The sequence below is a fragment of the Hylobates moloch genome, unplaced genomic scaffold (genome assembly GCF_009828535.3).
Source record: "Hylobates moloch isolate HMO894 unplaced genomic scaffold, HMol_V3 SCAFFOLD_12, whole genome shotgun sequence".
In the NCBI taxonomy this organism is placed as follows: domain Eukaryota; kingdom Metazoa; phylum Chordata; class Mammalia; order Primates; family Hylobatidae; genus Hylobates; species Hylobates moloch.
The window spans coordinates 71,656,247-71,680,580 of NW_026652287.1; the positions used below are offsets into that span (position 1 = coordinate 71,656,247).

The 24,334-nt window shown below is 36.8% G+C and overlaps 1 protein-coding gene across 1 annotated transcript in view; it reads right to left on the reverse strand.

The window, feature by feature from the left end:
- Positions 1 to 8,895: 8,895 nt before the first annotated feature.
- Positions 8,896 to 24,334, reverse strand: part of ZFC3H1 (zinc finger C3H1-type containing) — a 59,223-nt gene continuing 43,784 nt past the window's right edge. The window contains exons 23-35 of the mRNA XM_032170744.2: positions 23,689 to 23,877; positions 22,947 to 23,184; positions 19,477 to 19,582; positions 19,193 to 19,391; positions 18,577 to 18,671; positions 14,489 to 14,599; positions 14,128 to 14,232; positions 13,829 to 13,994; positions 12,633 to 12,733; positions 11,082 to 11,183; positions 10,351 to 10,390; positions 9,990 to 10,052; positions 8,896 to 9,860 (exon numbers count right to left, since the gene is read on the reverse strand). Of these exons, the coding sequence (XP_032026635.1) occupies positions 9,723 to 9,860; positions 9,990 to 10,052; positions 10,351 to 10,390; positions 11,082 to 11,183; positions 12,633 to 12,733; positions 13,829 to 13,994; positions 14,128 to 14,232; positions 14,489 to 14,599; positions 18,577 to 18,671; positions 19,193 to 19,391; positions 19,477 to 19,582; positions 22,947 to 23,184; positions 23,689 to 23,877 (1,653 nt within the window). The 3' untranslated portion in view covers positions 8,896 to 9,722. The remainder of the gene's footprint in view (positions 9,861 to 9,989; positions 10,053 to 10,350; positions 10,391 to 11,081; positions 11,184 to 12,632; positions 12,734 to 13,828; positions 13,995 to 14,127; positions 14,233 to 14,488; positions 14,600 to 18,576; positions 18,672 to 19,192; positions 19,392 to 19,476; positions 19,583 to 22,946; positions 23,185 to 23,688; positions 23,878 to 24,334) is intronic.

Sequence of the window (24,334 nt, forward strand, 5' to 3'; positions counted from 1 at the left end):
AAAAAAACAAACAACCCCATCAAAAAGTGGGCAGAGGACATGAACAGACACTTCACAAAAGAAGACATTTATGCAGCCAGAAAACACATGAAGAAATGCTCATCATCACTGGCCATCAGAGAAATGCAAATCAAAACCACAGTGAGATACCATCTCACACCAGTTAGAATGGCCATCATTAAAAAATCAGGAAACAACAGGTGCTGGAGAGGATGTGGAGAAATAGGAACACTTTTACACTGTTGGTGGGACTGTAAACTAGTTCAACCATTGTGGAAGTCAGTGTGGCGATTCCTCAGGGATCTCGAACTAGAAATACTATTTGACCCAGCCATCCCATTACTGGGTATATACCCAAAGGACTATAAATCATGCTGCTATAAAGACACATGCACACGTATGTTTATTGCGGCACTATTCACAATAGCAAAGAGCTGGAACCAACCCAAATGTGCAACAACGATAGACTGGATTAAGAAAATGTGGCACATATACACCATGGAATACTATGCAGCCATAAAAAATGATGAGTTTGTGTCCTTTGTAGGGACATGGATGAAACTGGAAAACATCATTCTCAGTAAACTATCGCAAGGACAAAAAACCAAACACCGCATGTTCTCACTCATAGGTGGGAATTGAACAATGAGAACTCATGGACACAGGAAGGGGAACATCACACTCCGGGGACTGTTGTGGGGTGGGGGGAGGGGGGAGGGACAGCATTAGGAGATACACCTAATGCTAAATGACGAGTTAATGGGTGCAGGAAATCAACATGGCACATGGATACATATGTAACAAACCTGCACATTGTGCACATGTACCCTAAAACCCTAAAGTATAAAAAAAAAAAAAAAAAAAAAAAAGAGTTAAGTGAACTTTCTGCTGATCATACAGCCAAGTTCTCAATCCAAAGAAAATCCAAAAAGAATTTAAGCTCTATGGCTATATTTATTTCCCTCCTGAAACTTCTCAGCCCTACCCCCTACATATCTAAATACGCAATTCTCTCACTTTCATACCTCTCAACTTAGATCACAATACATACAATTGTAAGAACTTATACCATCTTTTGTCCTCATTGTCCAATGACTTAATCAGTGATGTTACATTCTGCAGGCATACACCCACAAATGTGTAAATTTAGTGTTTTCAGAGGACAAGAACCTATACTGAGTCTCAGAAGCTCAATTTTTAGTTTTTAAATTTTTCTTAGAGACAACGTCTCATTATGTTACCCAGGCTAGAGTGCAGTGGCTATTTACAGATGTGATCATGGCACACTGCCTCCTTGAACTAGGCTCAAGTGATCCTCCCACCTTAGCCTCCTGAGTAGCTGGGACTATAGGTGTGAGATGCTGTGCAGAGCCAGGTCAATTTTTCAAATGGGCAGAAGAGGTAGTCAATGAGAATGAAAAAACTTGAATGCCTGAAGAATTCATGGTTATCTGATTTCAGACACAACGAATCCTGCTATTACCAAGAATATGTCTTTCTTCACCTCTTGGCTCTGCTTTCCTCTTGGGCCTCACTTCCAGTGGGCTCTAACAGTGCTGTGTCAAGGCAACTACCCACTGTTCCAGGCTTACATTCCCCTTAGTGTAGCTTAGTAACAAAAAGAAAGCGCCTCTTTCTCAATAATTCCCTCAAAGTTCTCAGGATTGCTTCTCAGTGGACCAATTTTACTCTAGGGGATTTTTAGGTTGCAAATTAAGGGCACGCACTCGGAAGTCAACTTCCTGGGTTTGTCATTTACTATCTTTGTGACCTGGCTAATTTAATTTCTCATGACTCAGTTTACATTTGTAAAATGGAGATTACAGCAATATCTCATAGGGTCGTTGTGAAAATTTAAATAAATATTCCTTGAGCACTTACAATGGTGTGACAGACTAAAATCTCAACGAAGTGTTAGTTGTTATTAAATGACCATTTATTAAATTTCCAGACCAGCTAGGTCTGGGAAATGTGCTTTCAGCTTCCCTATTCCAAACTCAAGATTATAGAGTAGAATTAGAGAACTAGAAGACATTTTAGAGGTTCACTATTTAAAACTTTTTTAGACCTCCAAACAAGCTAGGTTGAAGCCACTAACTTCACTTTATAGTCTGTTTACTCCACTTGATGGTAGTGTGGCAGATATTTAGTTGTTCCTCAGATACACATATCCCTTTCATACTTGAATTTATGCAGTCCACATAGCTACTCGAAATAAAGACTACATTTCCCAGCCTCCCTGCAGTGGCCATGTGTCTATGTTCTGAACAATCGGACAAAAGCAAATGTGGCATGTTCAGCTTCTGAGTCCTCTTAAGAAAGGAGGCGGGTCATGCTTCCCTTCATTTTTCCTTCCTGCTAAATAGAGTGTGAACAAAAAAGCTTGGGTGTGGAGCAGCCATCTAGAATCATCAGGACCACCAGCCCACGTGGTGCTGTTGTGCAATTTAGAAAAACGCCAACCCTCCCCATAGAACTTGGGTTCTTAATGGTCCCTTTGTGTGAATTTTAAAAAGGCCACGCTTCCTCCATGGTGACTCAACAAGTGCCTTAGGGTGCTTGATGAGTTGATCATGGGATTAATTTCATCCCCTGCTATTTCAGCCTTTTGGCCATGTGTCCTTGTACAGGACATGACTAACACAACCATATGTACCGTCCCTTTTGGGAAAGGAGGTCACACAGGACAAACGGATAGGTTTCTAGGTCTCTGTTACAGCGGAGTATCATACAGTCAGCCCTGGTCCACCTTACTTAAACTTTTAAGCCACTGCTATTTTCATCTGTCAATCCTAATATAGAAAGGGTCATTCACACTGAATTGTAAGCCTTGGATTTTACAGCTGGCTATTTTGACTCACATCCTTTCCTCCCCACCCCCAAATTAGATATTACTTTTATTTAGAACAGCATTAATCACCAAGTGAACACTACCAATTACCCCTTGTTTTGCATTCTGTGATTTTTCTTTTCACCACTGGGCCAGAGCTTCAGCCAAATTTGGTCTGATTATGGTAAAATTATGGTTTAAAAAACCCAGCAATTCTTTTCTCTTAAAAGTATGTTCCTGGAGGATTATCTTTTATGCAAACTCTATGCAAGTCCTCTTGCCTGGTTAGGTCATTTTATGACTGCTGCCTACAAAATAAGTAAACTTAACTGGTCAATATTCTCATGTTCTTTTACATGCAACTCCAAAAAAGTGTGGAAAGTGGCTTGGATTATCAAGATACTCTCTACACTTAAATTCTGAGTACTGAATTAAGGGGTAGTTTTTATCCTCTATTTCACCACAAAGGGAATCCAGCCAACACGCTGAGAATCCTCAGAACTGAAAACAGAAGGAGACTAAATTTTGATTCCTTTTAACTTCAAAACCTAAAGACCATGTTTATAAAAGAGATGAGGTCTCTCCATATTGCCCAGGATGGTCTCAAACTCTTAAACTTGAGATCCTCCTAACTTGGCCTCCCAAAGTCCTAGGATTATAGGCATGAGCCACCATGCCTGTCTCAAGACCATCTCTTAACTGATTTATCTGTTATTTTGGTAACGCCAGGAATGAGCCACTGAATTTAGACAGCAGTTCTTTGTTTTTAAATAGAGACATGGTCTCGCTATGTTGCCCAGGCTGCTCTCAAGCAAGCCTCCTGTCTTGGCCTCCCAAAGTGCAGGTATTACAGGCCTGAGCCACAGTACCTGGCCTAGACTACAATTTTCTGTTGTCTCTCCTACAAACAGCAACTAATTCATGCTTGAGCATTGGTAGAGTTATATGCTCTTCATTAAGTGACAGCAATGAAATTCTGTCCAGGGCTGGGCATGGTGCCTCACATCTGTAATCCCAATACTTTGGGAGGCCTACGCAGGTACACTGCTTGAGATCAGGAGTTCAAGACCAGCCTAGCCAATATAGTGAAACCCTGTCTCTACAAAAAATGCAAAAAAAAAAAAAAAGCCAAGCATGGTAGTGTGTGCCTGTGATCCCAGCTACTCATGAGGCTGAGGTGGGAGGACCACTTGAGCCCAGGAGGTCAGGGCTGCAGTGAGCCACGACTGCACCATTGCACTCCAACCTGGGTAAGAGACCCTGTCTCAAAACAAAAAACAAAACAAAAACAAACAAAAAAACAAAAAACAAAAAGAAAAGAAATTAAGTCCAGAGGAAGCAAACTATTATTTTTAGCATCTCTGCTTTCTAAATTTTGGAACACGATTCCAAACTCAAAAATACTTATTTTTTTTTAAGGGTAATTCCTATTATTTGATCTTAACACCCCTGAGGTAAGTACACATATTTCCCAATTTTGATGCAGAAAAAGAGACAGGGGGCAGTGAAATGGCCTGTCACAATTACATAGCTAGTTTATGGTAGAGCTGAATCTAAAACCCAGATCTTTTAAACACATGCTTTTTCATCATTCACATTGGTTCACACTTCTCCATTTCCTGAAACTATTTCTTTGCAGCTCCATTTCAACCAGTATGAAATGCCAAATCTATCTCCTGGCAATCTCATAAATTTCACTGTATGATGTGCCAAGTTGAGTGTTTGTTTTGGCCTTGGCAGCAGATGCCCTGATTATGTCCACTAATGCAAACAGCTCACCAGTCTATCACTCTTCCTAATTGATTCAGCTCCTTTACATCGTTGGCTATCATTCTCTTTCATATGGCTTACTTTCGCTAGGTAAGAACTTTTCCAAGATTTAAGCTGCTTCATCGACCAAACAATATTGTAAACCTACCTTTGATTTCAGCAGACTTGATAATCAGTCTTGAGGCTTTCAGATTCCCAAAAGGCAAATGTATATACTTTTTAAGAAAGGCTATGCAAATAGTTTTCATGTTTTATTTAAAATTTTACTTAATTCATAGAAGATGGCCCTTGAAAAGTCGTATTTGTTTATAGATTGAATAGTCTTCAAAATTTATTAGTCTTGCATAAAAGTCATGTTATTCTATGGTAATTGAAATACAATTAACTCACAAATTCTTAACATTCTATTCACTGTTTTGTATTGTTTTGTTCTTAAACTGGAGGGAAAATTCAGATCCACCACAGCACCCACCACTTAAGAGTCATATTGGCTTCAGATATTCTGGAACCTCTGTGTTCTTGATCAAACTAGGAAGCACACATTCCTCTAAGCTTAAAACTTTTTTGTTATTGTTGTTCCTCAACAGAATCATTTTATTCCTGGGCTTTAATTAGCTTTACATTGGGTCAAATAGAAAAATCAGTTTAAAGCAGTGAAGACACTTTGGGCCATCTTTTTTTTTGAGACAGAGTCTTGCTCTGTTGCCCAGGCTGGAGTGCAGTGGCACCATCTCAGCTCACTGCAAGCTCCCCCTCCCGGGTTCATGCCATTCTCTTGCCTCGGCCTCCCGAGTAGCTGGGACTACAGGTGCCCACCCCCACGCCCGGCTAATTTGTTGTATTTTTAATAGAGACGGGGTTTCACCGTGTTAGGCAGGATGGTCTCTATCTCCTGACCTCATGATCCGCCCGCCTTGGCCTCCCAAAGTGCTGGGATTACAGGTGTGAGCCAATGCCCCTGGCCCACTTTGGGCCATCTTTGGGTAGTTCTGTATAAACAGAAAAATAACCATGACTCTTAAAACATAATGGATCAACACCACAGGAAAGCTTAAAAAAAAGTAATGGAAAACCACGTAGACTGGAATTGAAATAGTGCTCTGCAAGTTGTAGATAATAAATGTTGAAAGTAACATTTTATTCATGCATTACCCAAGAAGTTAGAGAAAGAGAGAGAAAAAAGTGAAAGCTGGCAGCAGCAGCTGCAATTACAATCAGACTTTGGATATCAAGGCTGTTTAAACTGGGTCTTCTAATAGGATTACTCCTAGTCAGTCATGCTCACGTGGATTTTGAAGTACAGGGTGCCCCCAAAGGCACTGTCTTCTAAACAGTTAGGCTGCTATGGAGTTTTACGTATCTGTTACCATGTTTAATGAATTTTCAGTCGTGAATGAATTTGGAAAGTTAAAGCTTCTCAGAACGTTTTTAAAAAATGCACAGGTTTCCAAATGTACATATAGAAGCGACACAATTTTTGAAAATATTATTGATCTCAACTTTTCTTCCATTTTATCCCTTAGCCCAATGATTCACTTCCATTCAGGAAGCCTTTCCCAACTTCTAACTCGTTAGGATAGATACCCTTAGGAGATGCTTCCTTGGCATACATTCCTCTTCTGTTAGAATGTAAAAGGGGATCCCTTTACTCTTCTCTGTATTGAGATTGCCTAGCACAGAGCTCAAATGGATTCTGAAATGAAAAAATGCCTGATTCTCTTCATGAGGCCTCTGAAAAACATGTTGTGGGGTCCCTCTTGTGAAGGTCACCAAATGAGAAGTGGAGACAAACTTTATATCCATTTTACCATTTGTGGAAGACAGAGGCAAGTTTCCATTATCTACCTCAAAGATGTCAGAAAAAATTGAAAAATCTTTTCACATTTATCATAATCTAAATCAAGTAGTACTGAAAAAGTAGTGAGGAAGGTTATGTGAATGATGGTGGAAGATGGGAATGAGGACAGGATGGAACAGCATGTAGAAAGATGGAACACCTGTAGAAAGGGAGCATTCTGGTGGCATATGGAATAAACCCCTCTACCCCCCAAAAAGATGAAAGAAAGAAAAAGCTCTTTTTCAGCTTGACTCTACCACCTGCATTAAGAAGCATCACAGCTTGGAAAGATACAGTCCTAATTTTGAACGAAGAAGAAACAATATCAGAAATGTTCATCAGAAGCTTGCCTTTTCTTGACCAGCTCTTGTTCAAAATGTTCTGTATAATAATTACTGTTAATATGCACTGAAGGACAATGATACACCTGCAGGTATAATCCTCAAACCTGAAAGGTCACTAAAATTGTATTTCCCCATTCTTCCCTCATATTAATGTTAACATACAGACATGAAAGCAGACTTGAGGAAATTAGGACTTATCTGTGAACACATGACAGCTTTAACCAAGAATATTGGCCCTGCCTTGTATTCTAGCCACATGTTTCTACTTTTTCAACAACCTTGAAAAATAAATATTTGAACTACAATCTTCAATAAAGTCCCTCTACATTTGTTGTCAGTCTTAATCACTTTTTTCTTGTCTGCTTAGTGCCTTTAGCTCTTAGATGTTGCACCTGGAGATTCTTGCTTACTTTATGATGTAGGTTTATACACCCTTTAATTGAAAGCAAACCGCCTTAGATAATCGAGTGAAAAACAATGTTACAAGGTCCACTTTCCGTTAAAAGGCAAATAGAAATATTAGGCTGTTCTCTAAAATGAACAAAAACACATAAAAATACATAATAATCTACCATTCCATTTCCTTTATCAGAGATAAAATCCCACAGCCTAAAAAGGCCTCTTTTGTGTGCATGTTTTGTCCCCCAGCAGGGGTGGCGGATACAAGGTACTGCAGTTCTCAATGACTAGTCTTTTCTCTGTCCAAAAGAAAGACTTTAGTCACACAGTATGTGAAATCTTTTTATATTCATGTTTCTACAATAATCATAAAAACTTTAACCCAAATTTGTTTAATACTTTAATTATCATGTACTGAAAGCACTTCATTAAAAAGTAGAACTGATAATGGAAGGATGACAGGAACATATATCTCACCTTTAAGCAGTGTGTATGATTTTTTTTTAATGTGAAGGTTAAAGTTGAGTTTATAAACTGACAGGAAAAGATATGAGAATTTATCTTTAAGGCAATATCATTTGTATAAGATACCTTTAAATAGCAATATGACAATGGATCAAAGAGGAAACAGAGCCTATTTCTACATGACTGTGCGGAACATGTGAATGGCCATCCCTAGAGTTGTTAGTGTACAGCCTCCATGGATGGACCCTGTGACTGCATGCACTAAGTGGAGTTCTACATACACCAATGCAAAGAACTCACTAAAAAAAAGAGAGACAAAATAGTTACTGCTGATGGAACTGTTAATGCAACAAAAGTTCAAGCTTAGCACTGTCTCCTAAAAACTACTGAGACATTTCAGTTAACATAAAAACTGTTACACTATGTATATGGAGGCACACATTGGAAATATTTTACTAAGTACCTAACAACTGTTTTCAAAAAATCAGAGGAGGAAAAGCTTTCAAAGTTATATAAAGTTAAATGCATACAGTCAGTAGATATCTATTCCTCTGGGATTACTATCTTCCACCCACATTTTTTTGGTTTTAGGGAAAAACCAGTAAGCCTGCAGCTTTCTTTTTGATTAAATGAAAGACACTAGACAAATGGATTCCATTCTTGACCCCATCAAACAGCACTTACAGCCAAATCGCCCTGTCTAGTAGGCACAGAATAGGGACTCAAAATATGGTTCTATTTTTAGTGAGCATTATACAAATGTAAACATGTACAAGTTTCCTAGTATTTTATGAGGTTGCTGCTCTGCCTCTAACAGTTCCAGCACATGTAGTTGTAAGACCAGATTTGTGGCAGTGTGCGTGTGTCATTAACATTTTTCCTGCCAAGGTTAAAACAACCAAATATAAACTGAAAACAAAATAAAAAGCAAGGTCTCCTTTGCATTCAATCACACTGATATTCAACATAAGATGGCATGTCACTAGGCAAATCATTCAAACTACAGTTGGGAGGCACTTTCTAAACACTGAGAATTTGAGAACAAGGAATTTAATGGTAGTGCAAAACTCTCTGTTCACTGTCCTCACAACAGTATCCATCTTCTCCTGAATTAAAAAGTCATTAATTTTTTTTTTAATGGGAAAGCAGTTTTAAGATAAAAAAGTATTGCTATAAGTTACGGTGAATATCTGTATCTCCGACTTCAACCCTTTCCCACCAGTGTGAAAAGTGAATAAAGACAGCAAGAGTTTTTAGAAAGTTAACTTATATTAAAAAAGTATATAAACAATTTTAATACTACAAAGTAGTATTTCAGTACAAAGCAGTTCAAATATTAACTGTTCTTTAAACTGTTAAACTTTATTATAAATTAAAATTTCTTTACAAAAAAATTGCACATAATATTTGACCACTCTTAGGTTCTGATGCACTGGCATTTGCAATAGTTTCTTTAATCTTCAAGTTAAACAGTCTCGGCAAGGAGTCCAGAACGTAGAAAGGGTAATAAACAACCCTGATAGAGCATTCAAGTGCAACTAGCAGACTTGTGGCCATGGCAGTTACACTTTCCTTAAGGTGGACTGCTATAGTTTTAAATCCTGAAATGAAGAATCTCAAAAAAATTTAAAAAGGAAAAACTAAAAGGGACTGCCTGCTTTTTTACTGTAAACACAGCCCTGGATATTAAATCCCAAACAGGAATCTCTCAGGCATCAGAGAGTGTCAAGTGAATCAGGAATAACACAAAATAAAAGAAGGGGGGAGAAAATAAAAAAAACAAAGCAAAATTAAAATAAATGTCAGTCACTTTGAGGAACTATACTTACGTATATGATGTTATGAGAATCTGGCAGGGCCTAGAAGCAGGCCAAACAGGAAGTTCATTTATCCAACCGAAGAGGATCATGTTCATTGCTTCCGGTTTTGAGGACAGGATATTGTAGGGAACTTGATATAATCAATAATGCTTGTCTGCCTTACACAGACCTTAGCCAGGGATCAGCCTAATCTTGAAGAATCATTCAAATAATTTTGGCAATTATTATAAGGACTTAGAACTGACTGCACCCAGTGTTCAGTGATTCTTGCTTTCTGTTTTGTTACTGTTTAAATTTAAGAGCTCATTTAGGCTGACTCCAATCTCTTGGCACTTGGAAACTAGTTTTCTCAGGTTATCAGTTTTACCTCCTTCTGATGCTTCAAACAAGAGTTGCTGTAAAAGACAGGGAAGCATAGAAGTAAGACTTAGCTAGAGTTTGAGCATTACCACATCAATGGATATGGCACATGCAGAAAATTTACAGGAAAACATCGAGATAAAATAAAAGATAAAAAGCATTACATCTTTCCACAGTGATGCACAAAGAGGTAACTTCTGTAAGGCTCTCTGATATAAACGGTGGACCTGTAAGATAGATATACACACAATTCCATCAGAAAATATAATGAAAAACACCTTCATAATTCCATTTGTTTAAAGAATGGTAATTCACAATAACATGAGACAAAATGGTTATGCTGAGTTTTGGAGTTTCCGAATATTTGGTGCTCTTAAAATGTTAACTACTTTTGTTTCCCCACCTGGTTCTTAGTGTGCATGAAATGTTAACTTCTGTGCTTTAATTCTTTTAAATTCAGAAGTCAACAAAAGGGGCAGAAAAACTTTTTAAAAGTGACCCATCTGAGATTCAACCATGGCTTACCTCTCTTTGTCCCTTTAGAACAATCTCAGCAGCAATGGCTCTAAGAGAAAAAAAAAAAAAAAAAAGGAATATAGAAAAAAGAAAAGAAAAATTTATATATCTTTGAACAAAATGAAACACCACCACTGGCAGAACACTGACTGTGGGAACCTGAGTACAAAACTTCCTGAAAGTTAACAGGCTAAACTTCCAAGGAAAACCTATAGTGAAAAGAAAAATTCAACAATTTTTATCAACTTTACAAGAAAAAAGCAGACCAGTGTTTTGAACATAAATAACGTTCATGGGAGAAAAAAACAACAACAACAACAACAAAAAAAAAACACCTCATAATTACTAGTCAAAAATACCTAGCACTAACACCTTTAAAAGAAAGAAGAAATCAGACTACAACAGGGTAGACACACCACCATTTCAAAAGAGGCGGTCTTAAAATGTCTGTAGCAGATTTGCTTGATAACAGTACTGTTACCTAAATGTTCTCCTTCAAAGAAAATTAAAAGTCTACGCTTTTTGCTTTTAGAGGCAATTCTTAATGAGTACTCACTCTCATTAAACCTCAGTAAATGCTAAAAACAAATCTAAATTAAGAGTAGCAATCTGTCCGGGAAAAAAAGAAAAAAAAATATATATATATATATATATAGATGTCATTTCAGATTTACCTGTCTGGAGCAAACCTTATAATAAAAGCAATAGCTACAAAAACATGTACATGATTGTTGCATTACATTTTCCAGGTGGCCAGGCATGTTGGGATATTATATGTAAACATCTTGGCTTGAAGTTTCAGAATCTGAACATTGCTTTCTTCCCATTCATGTTGAAGTAACCTGTAAAGTACATTCAGGAAAATGAACAAAGCATTGCAAGGGTAGCGAACCCCAAATGTGCTCTATGAGCACAATGATGAAGTATAAATTTTGATTAGTTAAATTCCATCAAGACTACCCAGCAAATATTTTAGAATGCCTCTTACAAAAATTACCCTGGGACAGGAATGTGCAAACTACGAAGAGGTCAAGTCAAGATCTATGCTCATCTTACCAAACTACACTAAGGTCCATGTATTTCTATAGGACATGAAAGCATTCCCTCCAAATAACGGTCCCTGTTTCCCACTCCAATTTTTTTTTAAAGTAATGGCTTGATACTAATGCAATTTCCTGGTATTTTTCTTTCTTAGAGTATGATCAATCTTGAATGTTTCTTGAACTAAAATGCATGTATAGTAACTATTAAAGTTCTCTATTCTCCTGGAAAAAAAGAACAGGGATGACCAGAGGAAATAAGTATCAAAACACAGAGGTAGGGATTTACCAACAAAACAAACAAGTAAACTACCTATATTCTAAAATGCCTATCACAATAGAAAATTATGTCAAAATATGGCCACATTTTCTATTTCACGTTTTATCAAAGGTGTTTCATAATTAACATTTCTGCAATGAGCTTCTACAGATTGGCAGGCTTGCTAAGAAAACTGTAAAATACTACCATTATGTTTGTCTCAACTTTAGTTTTTAAACTTTTATACGATTTTCCCCACATACATGCTAAATGAAATGTAAATCCTTTAAAACATAAAGGAACATTTCATAAATATTTTAGGCATCTTATGATCCATAAAACGTTAAGATACAACTGATGCAGTGGGAATGACTGCACAAGTGGAAGCCAATGCATTAGCATGCAGGGTACCTTTTTGAATTAAAAAGCATAATTCTTGTGGATGAAAGTGGGTTTGCTGTATCACAGCAGAGAAACTACAAAGAAAGGCTGAGAAATCTCGTTCTGATTGAATATATGAAATCCCTAATCAGTGCTTCAAATATGTGGTGTGAGGGCTCAGGGTCAGGAATCTACATTTTAAATGAGCATCCCAGGAGATTCTAATGTTTGCCAATATTTGAGAGCAACTGACCTAGATGAAAATATGAAAACCTCTTAAATAATATTCCCTTCCCACGGAAAACAACCTTATTGCTTATAATGCACATGCTAAGGACAGATGGTGTGTATTTAGGGAACACAGATGAACTTTACTTGAATGGAATTATTTGCCCCTTTGTAACCTGAAGTTTTTTGAAGCAACCAGAATTTTTACACTGATTTTTGAATGAATAGCTAAATATTGGCTTAACAACTCTGAAATTAAGTAGTATATATTCATGAGGACACAGTGGAACAACAGACTATTTTTATCAAGTTTTCAAGAATAATCTTATATAAAGAGCCTATTCCATTAGGTAGAGGACCAAAACAATGTTACTTTTTCTTACCTCAATGCAAGTCCAGAATTAGCTGGCATAATTGAATAAAACCGTTCCAAGGTTTTGGAATGCTGGGTCTTTGGAACACAGCTCAAATAAAAGAAAATAACCTGTAAAGGTTGAGGGGGGTGAAAAATGAATGCAACCAAAATGTGAAATCCAATTACCTATGTGTTTTAACATGAAAACCAAAATGGTCTTTAAGATATGAATGTATAAATTATAATAATGTATGATGTTGTGAGTTACAGTTCCTACCATTAATTTTATTAGTGACTTTCCAAATATGAATTAGGAAATATGGTCTAGTGATGAGAGCCATGGGCAGAACACTGACAAGAAGCCAGGAGTCCGGGTTTTCATTCCTGAGTCTACCTTTACTTGCTGTATAGCTCGGCAAGTCATAGGGCTAATAATACCTGCCACATCTTGCTCATGGAATGCCCGTGTGTAAATGACTTAATGTCCATAAAGTGGTTTGAGATCCTGGGATAAAGAATGGCATAGAAGTACAAAGCATAATAATTGGTTATCCTGATTAGCAACAAAAACACCCCACCAAAAATAAATAAATAAAACATATATATGTTTTAGTCTACAATGAGCTTTAGCAAGGAGCTTTTTAGCCTATAATGCCTGAATAAAAGTGGTGTCTGAAAAAAATTTTTTAAAATGATAATCATATAACTATATCATTAATTAGATTCTTTTAGAATTAGAAGCAGCTCCTAATTTTAAGCTTTCTTATGCCTTGTGTATAGCTATATTTGCTTGACAAAATATTAACGAAAAGAGCAGCTACAATGTATAAGTCCATTCTTATTTATTTTGAAGTTACTAAATTTTTCATTCAGTAGAATTTTCAACTACTCAAGCAAAACATTACAGGTATTACAACAGAATCTTTCATTTGATGTGTTTTTTCATTAATATGTATTATACCTTAATATCCCTTCAATTTTGCTTCAAATGTTAAATTTTCATAACCATAACATAATAATTAATGCACATTTTAGTTGAGCCTTAAAGGGCTCTATTGCTAGACTCTGAATAGATAAATAAGAAACATAGTCAAGAATAATAGTGAATGTTAAGAAAGTAGTCCTAGGAAAAGCTCTCTTGATATAAAATAGGAGTTTTGCTATCATTATTAAAGTCTCTTTGTTTTACACAAACAACTGAAGAAAAAAGTTTTGAGTTCTTACCCTATTATGAAATTCATAGTTGGACCAGTAATCAGCACTGCTAAAAGGAATGGGGTATCGGGCAGGGACTGTAACCAAACATCTATTCACTAAATCAGTAAAAAACTTGAATTCTTGAACTTTGTTTCTGGATCCAGCAGCTCTATTATTCGCAAAGACAAGATAACTGCCAAAAGACAAATATTATAATTTAGAATAACTAAGACAGTAGTTCTCTCACCAAGAAAGCTGGCCACCCCTTTCCCAATCATACCCCTTTATCCCCAAATCCCATTCTTATCAAGAAAAACTAAACTTACTCCATCCATATCTTCTGTACTATATCACATCTCATGGCCACCCCTAATGCTGCCTCATATGCCTCCACTGTCTCTTTAATACTTGATTGAAGAGGATGACAAAGGCTGTTTAAAAAATGAAGGAAAACATATGCCTATCATTCAATTCCATCAGGTCAAGGAACAACAAAGTATTTTAAACATTACGGATGTTATTACAACAGAATCCTTTCTTCTCTAGTATACATCAAACCTTAGCATCTCTTCAATTGTGCTTCAATGACTTTAACATCAAGTTAATTATAACAAACACAGTGTAATTCAGTAATAAATAGCAAATGCAGGCCTAGTATGCAATATCTCTCCACAGTGGATGTCTCACCAGTAAATCAGCCACAAATAAGGAACTTGGTGGTTAAACACATCATCATCAAAATTTCCTTTACATAAACGAGATGGAATGTCAATTGGTCCTGGAATATTTAAGAGATACCTGAAAAAAAAAAATCCAAATATTGGTTTAAATTATACCTACACACACATGAATTACACACATTTTTTAAAATCGTTAGTTTCACTTAAATTTCATTGAAATATTTTTTAGAAAGCAATGAGACTTTCTTTTTATATGCATACCACACCTCTTTGGTCACACCTCTAGGATTACACATTACTCAAAATGCTTTGTTTGTTTTTGAGACAGAGTCTTGCTCTGTCATCCAGGATGGAGTGCAGTGGCATGATCTCAGCTCATTGCAACCTCCACCTCCCAGGTTCAAGTGATTCTCATGTCTCAGCTTCCCGAGTAGCTGGAACTACAGGCATGCACCACCACGCCCAGCTAATTTTTGTATTTGTAATAGAGATGGTGTTTCACCATGTTGGCCAGGCTGGTCTTGAACTCCTGGACTCAAGTAATTCTCCTTCCTCAACCTCCCAAAGTGCTGGGATTACAGGCATGAGCCGCTGCACCTGGCCACAATTTTATTATTTTATACCTATGTGAAAAACTCTCCTCCTAAAATGAATTTTTTATTCTATCCCCAAGATTAAACAAAACACCATAATCCTCTAATTAAACCCAGTTTAAAAAGAACAAATGAGTCTACCAAGTATCTGAAATTTTCCAATGAAATCTGTACTTTCTTGTTAAAAAAAGATTTACAAGGCCTGGGGCTGTGGCTCACACCTGTAATCCCAGCACTTTGGGAAGCTGAGGCGGGTGGTTCACTTAAGGTCAGGAGTTCAAGATCAGCCTGGCTAACAACTTAGGTGAAACCCCACGATCTCTACAAAAAAATACAAAAATTAGTCAGGCATGGTGATGCACACCTGTAGTCCCAGCTACTCCTGGGCTGAGGTGGGAGAATAGCTTGAACTCAGGAGGCAGAGGTTGCAGTGAGCTGAGATCACACTACTGTGCTCCAGCCCATGTTATAAAGTGAGATCCTTTCTTAAAAAAAAGATTTACTAAACCTTATATCTCAAAGTAATCTCTCTCACATACAGCCATACACACATACAGCCCATTTAAGTTTAATTTTAGACATGATATCAAAGTGTATTCTATAACGCATTAGCCCGTAAGGTACCTGTCAAAAGATCTATGATCAAATAAGGTTGGGAAATACTACAAATTATAGCCCCTTCTTGAAAAGCCACAATACTTACTAGGATTGTAAGTCAATCCCAGTGACTCTAAGAAGTCAATCAGTAAAGAATTCTACTTGACTAAGTCCATTTTCCTTCTAATGTATTTTAATCTGTATGATACTTACCACCATCTTTAAGAACAATGTTTTTAAAGGAAATACATTGATCGCAAAAATGACAATGTAGTATAACTATTTGTCTTAAATTTTTAAATAACTGCAAGGGAACAAGTCTTAATGAATTAGATGGGCTGTATGGGGGGCAAACACAAGAAAGAGAAGAAATAGAACATCTAGAAGTTAAGTTATCATCCTGACTTTGCCAAGACAAGCTACAATACCATGAATTAATCCCTTAACTTCCTCACTGAAAACTGAGATGGTCAGAAGAGATGACTTCATATCTAATCTACTTAAGACTATAATCCCTAGTTTAACTTTAGTAAAGTAAATGAAATCCCCAAATTAATTTTTCTGGCTATCTACTTAATCTTCAAATTGACTTGAAACATATGAAAATTATCCTATCTAGTTCTTTCTGCCTGCCATCTTTATACTAAATGTCACATACAGAGTTGACAGAATTCAACTCCAGGTAAAAATTATAGTGCTACGTATTTTGCTTAACAATTTCTACTCATGAAATTTTAAAAGTATTTTGAACCAATTAAGAGCAGATTTCTCCTATTAATAAACATTGACAATTTATGAATTTAAAAAACTTATTATCAATATACAATAAGTATGGCAATGCCAAAAATTGTCTCATCTATCGTCATTCTCCTAATATCTGATGAAAAAGACTTTCTAAATTAACAGAAATGCACAATCTTTGTGTAACCAAGGGTTTCACTATTGTCTAAATAAGCTATAAACAGGATACCTTTTTCTCTTAATTCTCAGTGAATTATGACTATTTCCACAAAAGAATTTAATAAAGATGACTTAGTAATAAGAATATATTTGGAGACAATTCATTTTCAAATTTTTACTGATGCTTATTTATTCTGCCTAATTAAGCTGGCATCAAGAAGATCTGAAGATCTTTGATTAGTTACTAAGGCAGAAATTGGTAGCATTTTCTTTTAAACTAAACCAATTATCTCTGTGCCCAAGGGAAGACCAGAACCAGAAGTCTCTAGAGTTTGGTTCAGTCTTGAATTAGTCCTTTGCCTGAGCTTGAGATGTTAAAGCAAACTAATTTAAATGAGGAAGAAACTGAGTATGGAGAAGCTGAAAAATCTCTAAATCCCTTATGGAAGTTTAATTATTTTCTATTAATTTGCATTTAAAATTATTTCATTTGTAATTATTTGCAAATATTAATCTGGATGTAACAGAGCAGAAAGAAGGGCCCTTTGGGAAGGGCACTAAAATCGCTATGGCAATAAACTGGCTACCATAAGAGGACATATATAAAGACTCAAGTCTGGGAGGGAATAGTGTCCCCAGATCTTAAATAAAACTGTGACGTTCACAACAAGTTCTAGGGTGGGCCGGGCGCAGTGGCTCACATCTGTAATCCTAGCACTTTGGGAGGCCAAGGCAGGCGGATTGCCTGAGCTCAGGAGTTTGAGACCATCCTGGGTAACACGGTGAAACCTGTCTCTACTAAAACATAAAAAATTAGCCGGGCGTGGGGGTGTGCGCCTGTAATCCCAGCTACTCGGGAGGCTGAGGCAGGAGAATTGCTTGAACCTGGGAGACAGAGGTTGCAATGAGGCAAGACCACACCACCGCACTCCAGCCTGGGAGACAGAGCGAGATTCCGTCTCTTAAAATAAAATTTAAAAAAACAAAACAAAACAAAAAACAAATTCTAGGTTGGATAGATCACTTACTTAACAAAATTTGGGCTTTAAGATTCTATTTTCACTCTGTATTTTCTACAAGAAATTTTTTGGGGAGATATTCAGCTTAGGTCTTTCTTCTCTTGTTCTTCCTAATACAAAATAATAGAGTATGTCATGATAAAATATTTTCCTTTTGATGCTGTTTTACTTAGGATCGGCAAACCATGCCTATTTTTGTAAACAGTTGTACTGGAACACAGTCATAACCATTCATTTACATTTCATCTATGGCTGGTTTCTCAATAAAGCAACATAGTAGAGTAGTGGTAATAGACTACATGGCCTGCTAACCTAAAATATTTACTTTCTGGCTCTTAAGAAAAAAGTTTGCTAACCCCATAAAGAGATGAGGAGGACAAAGGAAAGATAATTTTAAGAGCCTCTCCCCAAAAAATCATTATTCAAAATCTGCCATGAACTCTTACTGTTGGAACAGGAACTCTCAGGAAAGACAGTAACCACAGCTCTATATGAGCTATTAAGAAATTAATGGTTGAGAAAAGAATCCTCTGAAACTTCTTACTCCATAACATTTCAGAGGCTAGAGCAGTTCTCTTCAGAATTAAAAAAAGAAAAAGGCGTATTATTTATATTCACTTTGATGACCTATCAAATAAATGAAAATATATTTTGTAAAAAATTACTGAGATTGCCTTGGGATAATTAAGTGCTATAATATTAAGTACTAAAATTAACAACAATAATGATAAAGTAAAAGAATGAGTTACTATGGTGTTAATATATGCCTTACTTTGTATAGTGTGTTTAATCCAAAGAGTGTTAAAGAATTTTCCATTTTGCCTCCATTTTTATTGTTCTATTTATTCTGTTTCGAGTATTCTAAGTGGGTATTCAAGTACTAAAAAGTCAGTCTAAAATGTAATCATATAAGGAAAAAACTGTAATCTTTCTACTGAACTGTGCTATCTTTCATTCCTCTACAAACTAAGAATTCTACAACTTACCGAAACAGATCCAAGTTATTATACTTCTCAAACCCCGGTTTAAAGAAGGATGCAATAAATTTCCGCAAAAATGGAAGAAGATTATCGCCTCGATTCTATTTTAAAAAGAGGGAGGGGGATATATATCAGGCTTACAATGTTTAATTAAAATGTCACAAGGGAGGAAAAAAAGCCTTAAAAAAGTACTCATTAGATTAAGTTTCTTGGGTGGGTAAGGGGCGGAAGGGATAAGTTTGAGACATACTCAGAAAACTTTTATTATATTTTACTCTCTGAATTAAGTTCAACTAACGATTAAACAGCTTAACATCTAGTATTACCACAGGCTCACATTTCATCCACCAATTATGTATTAGCCATCTAGCACTGTGGTAGGCGTTGGGCTGCAAATATGAGTAAACATGTTCCTTGCCTTCAAGAAGTTTAGTATAGTATATATTAAAGAAGCTAGGAATAAAATTACAAAGCACTGTAGTAAGTGCTATGGCAGAGAGAGAAGGAACACCTAACACAGCTTGCAAAGGGTAAAAGGACCAGAAACACTTCCTGGTGAGGCCAATAGCGAAACTTGAAACATAAAAGCATCATATTTAAGAATTATGCATCTTTTTTTTACCTGTAAGATGAAGAATTTGCACATATGATAAAAAACCTCTGCATTCTGAGGATTTTTTTCAAATGCAGTAAGCCACACTGCTCTGGCTTTGTCATGCTGATTTGTTTGCAAATATAATGCAACGAGGGCTTCCAGCAACTGGCAGTTAATGGGACATGACTCCAATAAAGATTTACAAAGCTCCATTGCAGCCTCATACCTTAACAAAAAAGAAAAAAAAAGGCTAAAGACATGAAAAGATCACTTTTTAATATAAGGTTAGCTGCTTGGCAGTTAAGTTGTACCTCTCCAGGAGTTGGTGCAGAGCAATCATGTTTGTGTAAAGTGGAAGGCAGGCCTCTATTCTTTCCTCAACAGTAAGGCTCTCATCTGTGCAAGCTTTCACCGCATCTACCCAAAAACATCACAACAACACGAATCACGTCAATCAAAAAATGAAATATTTGACTGCGTTACTTGAATTCTGAGAGACCAATGGGAAAAGACGACCCCTCCCTTTGATTACCCATCCATCATCTTATTCACCTTTACTGAGCTTCTGGCTTTTACTCAAAGGAAGTAATTCAAGTAATCTCCAAAATCCTAAAATTCAATTCCTTACCCTCAACTTTCCTGGTAAGAATAAAGCCATCCCATATGAGCTTCTGCATCTATCAGTGTTTTCATTTAAACAAGTATCTCTGCAATTATCCTAAATTCTTTAAAACCCATCTCAAAAAAAAAAAAATTACAGAATAAATTGTCTTTTCATCTTTCCCTGACCACTGCAAAGGAGGTCTTGCTCTGCTGCCCCACAGCCATTTGAATGTCTCTCCAAACTAGATCCTTTCCTTACTCCATCAAAACACACTTTTACCCTTGTAAAGAGTTCTTTCTTGATCTTGTTGCTACTTATTTTTTTTTTTTTTTTGAGACGGAGTCTCGCTCTTTCACCCAGGCTGGAGTGCAGTGGCGCGATCTCGGCTCACTGCAGGCTCTGCCCCCTGGGGTTCACACCGTTCTCCTGCCTCAGCCTCCTGCGTAGCTGGGACTACAGGCGCCCGCCACCTCGCCCGGCTAATTTTTTTTTTTTGTATTTTTAGTAGAGACGGGGTTTCACCGTGTTAGCCAGGATGGTCTCGATCTCCTGACCTTGTGATCCACCCGCCTCGGCCTCCCAAAGTGCTGGGATTACAGGCGTGAGCCACCGCGCCCGGCTTGTTGCTACTTATTAAATGGTACAATGTTTTACTTTGCACGGCTGTGACCATTTCCTCCTTACCCATGGTACCACAACTTCCCAGATCTGTGGAGTTTAAAAGTGAATGCAATCACTTTGAAACTGTGCTCTTGAAGTTCACTCATAAGGACTCAAATCTTACCAAACATAAAAGCTCATCTCTACCTTCATTTTAACATTTGACAGTGTTCTTCCCCTTCTTTTTAATTTCTTCTTGCCTCTGCTTCCAATAGATTGTTTAAATTTCTTCTTAGTCCCATTTTAATGACTCTACTCTCCCTTTTACTCCTTACTGTTATGCTCTTAAATCTCATTTCCTCAGAAAAAATATCTCATAGCCTCAACTACTGCATAATTTACTTCAAAAACACATTAGAAAAACTGTAAAGCACCCTGTAACACAGTAACTTCTATGTGAATAACTGAATAACACTCAAATCCACTTATGTATTGATTGATAATTGTCCAATTAAGGTCCACTTCCTTTTTTTTTTTTTTTTTTTGAAACGGAGTCTTGCTCTGTTGCCCAGGCTGGAGTACAGTGGCACGATCTCGGCTCACTGCAACCTCTACCTCCTGGGTTCAGGCAATTATCCTGCCTCAGCCTCCCGACTAGTTGGGATTACAGGCACACACCACCATGCCCAACTAGTTTTTGTATTTTTAGTAGGGACGGGGTTTCACCATGTTGGCCAGGCTGGTCTCAAACTCCTGACCTCAAGTGATCCACCTGCCTCAGCAGATTATCTAAGTGCTGGGATTACAGATGTGAGGCACCATGCACGGCCAAGGTCCACTTCCTTATTTCCTACCGCCAACAATCATTTCCACTTGAATGACCAATTACAATCACAAATACTACTCCTACCATCAAAATCAGTCTTCCCAACTTACCAGTTTTCTATTAATGACACTTTCCTTTTCCCAGTCTCAAAACCCTGAAATCTTTGTTTACTCCTTCTCCTCTTCCCTGACATTTAATCTGCAACCCCCTGCCTCACCCCCACGTATTTCTATGTGATAACTTAAAATATCTCTAATACCCTGCTTCTCAGAATACTTTTCTTGTACTTCAGTTACTGCCATCAGCTTCTGGTTGGTTTTTCTACCATTGGTATAACTTCTCTTCAAGCACATTCTCTTTCTTAAAGAACCTCTACTGCCATCAAGTCTACCACATTTTCAAGATTCTTGAAAATCAAGCATCATTCTACTTATCAAGCTTAATCACTACTATTGTCCAGCACAGAATTCTCAGTCTGGTAAGACCTAACCCTTTTCCCAATCACACTTCAAATCCATTGCATAAATTCCCTTCTACCTGTTGCTTTTTGTTTACTCAACTCCCCTAACAGTAATGTCCTTTCTTTTCTTTCCTTCCTTCACTGGATATATAATAAGCACTTAACAATTTGCCAGACATCCTTACAGGCCCTTAGGAGTAAAATGATAAATAAGACAAGGGTCCACCCCCATCTCTGATGAGACCCACTTTGTCATATTGACAGCCATGCTTCAACATCTAGCTCCAGGTCCCCATTCTTCTATGAAGAATTCCTTGATCATCCCAATCTATAATAATCTCTTCCCTTTGGGTTCATGGCCTGTATCAAATAATTCTATAAATCACAGATCCTAGTCTCTTTTTTTTCTTTTTTTGAGACTGAGTCTCACTCTGTTATCCAGGCTGGAGTACAATGGCGTGATCTCAGCTCACTGCAACCTTCGCCTCCCGGGTTCAAGCGATTCTCAAGCCTCAGCCTCCCGAGTAGCTGGGAATACAGGCGTGAATCACCACGCCCGGCTAAATTTTGTATTTTTAGTAGAGATGGGTATTCATCATGTTGGCCAGACTGGTCTCGAACTCCTGACCTCAGGTGATACGCCCACCTTGGCCTCCTTGGCTGGGATTACAGGCGTGAGCCACTGTGCCCGGCCCTAGTCTCTTTTACGTAGCATACAATTTAGACTATATACTAACACACAGTTATACGGCCTTGTATGTTTAATAATTATGACAAAGTTATAGATTTTACCTTCTGACTAGGCTATATACTTCTTTCAGGAAGAGGCTTTATATCTTGTAATGTGTTCCACAATAGTCGTATCATTTAATATAGAGAAGCAACCAAACTCATTGACTGATGGAGAAAATATTAATTGGTTGAAAAGATATAAATCTTTAAACTTCCACCTTAATGGACTGCTAAAAAGAAAAAGTACCTAGTTCTCTGATTTAATCAATTCATCAAACTTACATAATTTATTTTCTCTACGCATTTAACAGATATCCTTTGCCACAATCAGAAAGATAAACAATGTAATATCGTGCAGCTATTGGTTTTCAAAGATGTCAGTGTCCATCTTCTCTGATTCAATACTTAATTTGCCTAATAAATTGTGAAACTAAAACTTGCAATATAGAGATATAAATTTGTTCCACTTAATTATGGAGAATCACAATAATGGGCAGTTAATGTTCTAAACACTGATGTTATAACAGTTGATATTACAATTTATAAACTTTATACTTACCTTCAAAAACTGCTAACAACATGTCAGGATTAGTCTTTACATCTTGAACTGCTTGCCATGGCATTACAAATGATTCAGTGTTAACAATTCTTGAAGGATTATCATTAGATGGATCATAAAATTTTGAAGGGAGAATGTTGAATTCAATAAGATGTATGTAGGCCAACCATGCCAAACATCGATCACTGGTTTTAAGGTATTCAGCTACTATCCCATCATTAGCAGATTTCAATGCATTCTAGGTAAAATTTAAAATTTTTTGATAAAAAAATTATCTAGAGATGTCAATACCAGATTAACATAATTTTTACTATGCTAAAGTTTATGAAATAATAAAAAGGTCACATTTATTCGTACATTTTAAGTGTCCTGATACTTAAAATCTAATAAGACAAAGACGAAACAGTAAAAAGAAAAAATTTTTTAAACCACACCCATATAGATTATTTTCATCAGACTATTTTCCCTTATGGCTTGAATCTTGAAGTTTATCTGTGGATACTTAACATAAAATATTTTCATTGAAACCTTATAAAAACTCTAAAGATATTACACCCATCAGGCAAATGAGGAAATAAAGTCATAAACTTACCCAATGTCGCATGACTTACTAGTAAGTGGAAAAACAAGGATTCAAATCCAAATCTTGTGCTTTCAACCATTAAATAATGCTATGGATAACGGTGTAGACCTTTTAAAATCTTTCTACAAAATGCAATTAAATGCTGTAATAAGTGCTTACCTGTAAAATTGCCAGTGCACTTTGGCATCTTCCAGTAAATATGTGCAGCTGAACTCTAAACAAAAGAGCCTCTAAAAGCTGAAAGGACAAAATATTGGATGTTTCCTGCTTGGCTGCTCCCATCAGGAACTCCAACATTCTCTCACATACGTAATCCTTTTCTTCAAAGGTGCTTTCTAGGTGTAGAAACTGCCCAAAGGGCCTTTATATTATTAATCTTGCCTTTCAGGAATAAACCAAAACTACAGACTTTTCACATTTCATTAAGAAACCATCTCATAGTAAATCTTCAACTTCTGCAAAAAGGATAATTGTAAAAATGTATAAATCCATCTTCTAGTACTACAACCTAGACTCCCTCTTTTATCACATATCAAAAAGTGGAATCAGATGAAAACTAAAACAATACAGATATACTCTTAGAGACATCACTGAAGCAATTATATTTCTCTTTTCCCTGATTTAAAAGGTAAATCGCAGCCAGATCATGATAAATATCCAAAAGTACACATTTATTATTACACACAATTTGTGTTGCTTAGGTGTGTGACTGTATAAAAGTTTTGAGAATAGATTTATATTAGAAATGTGCTGGACGCGGTGGCTCATGCCTGTAATCCCAGCACTTAGGGAGGCCAAGGTGGGT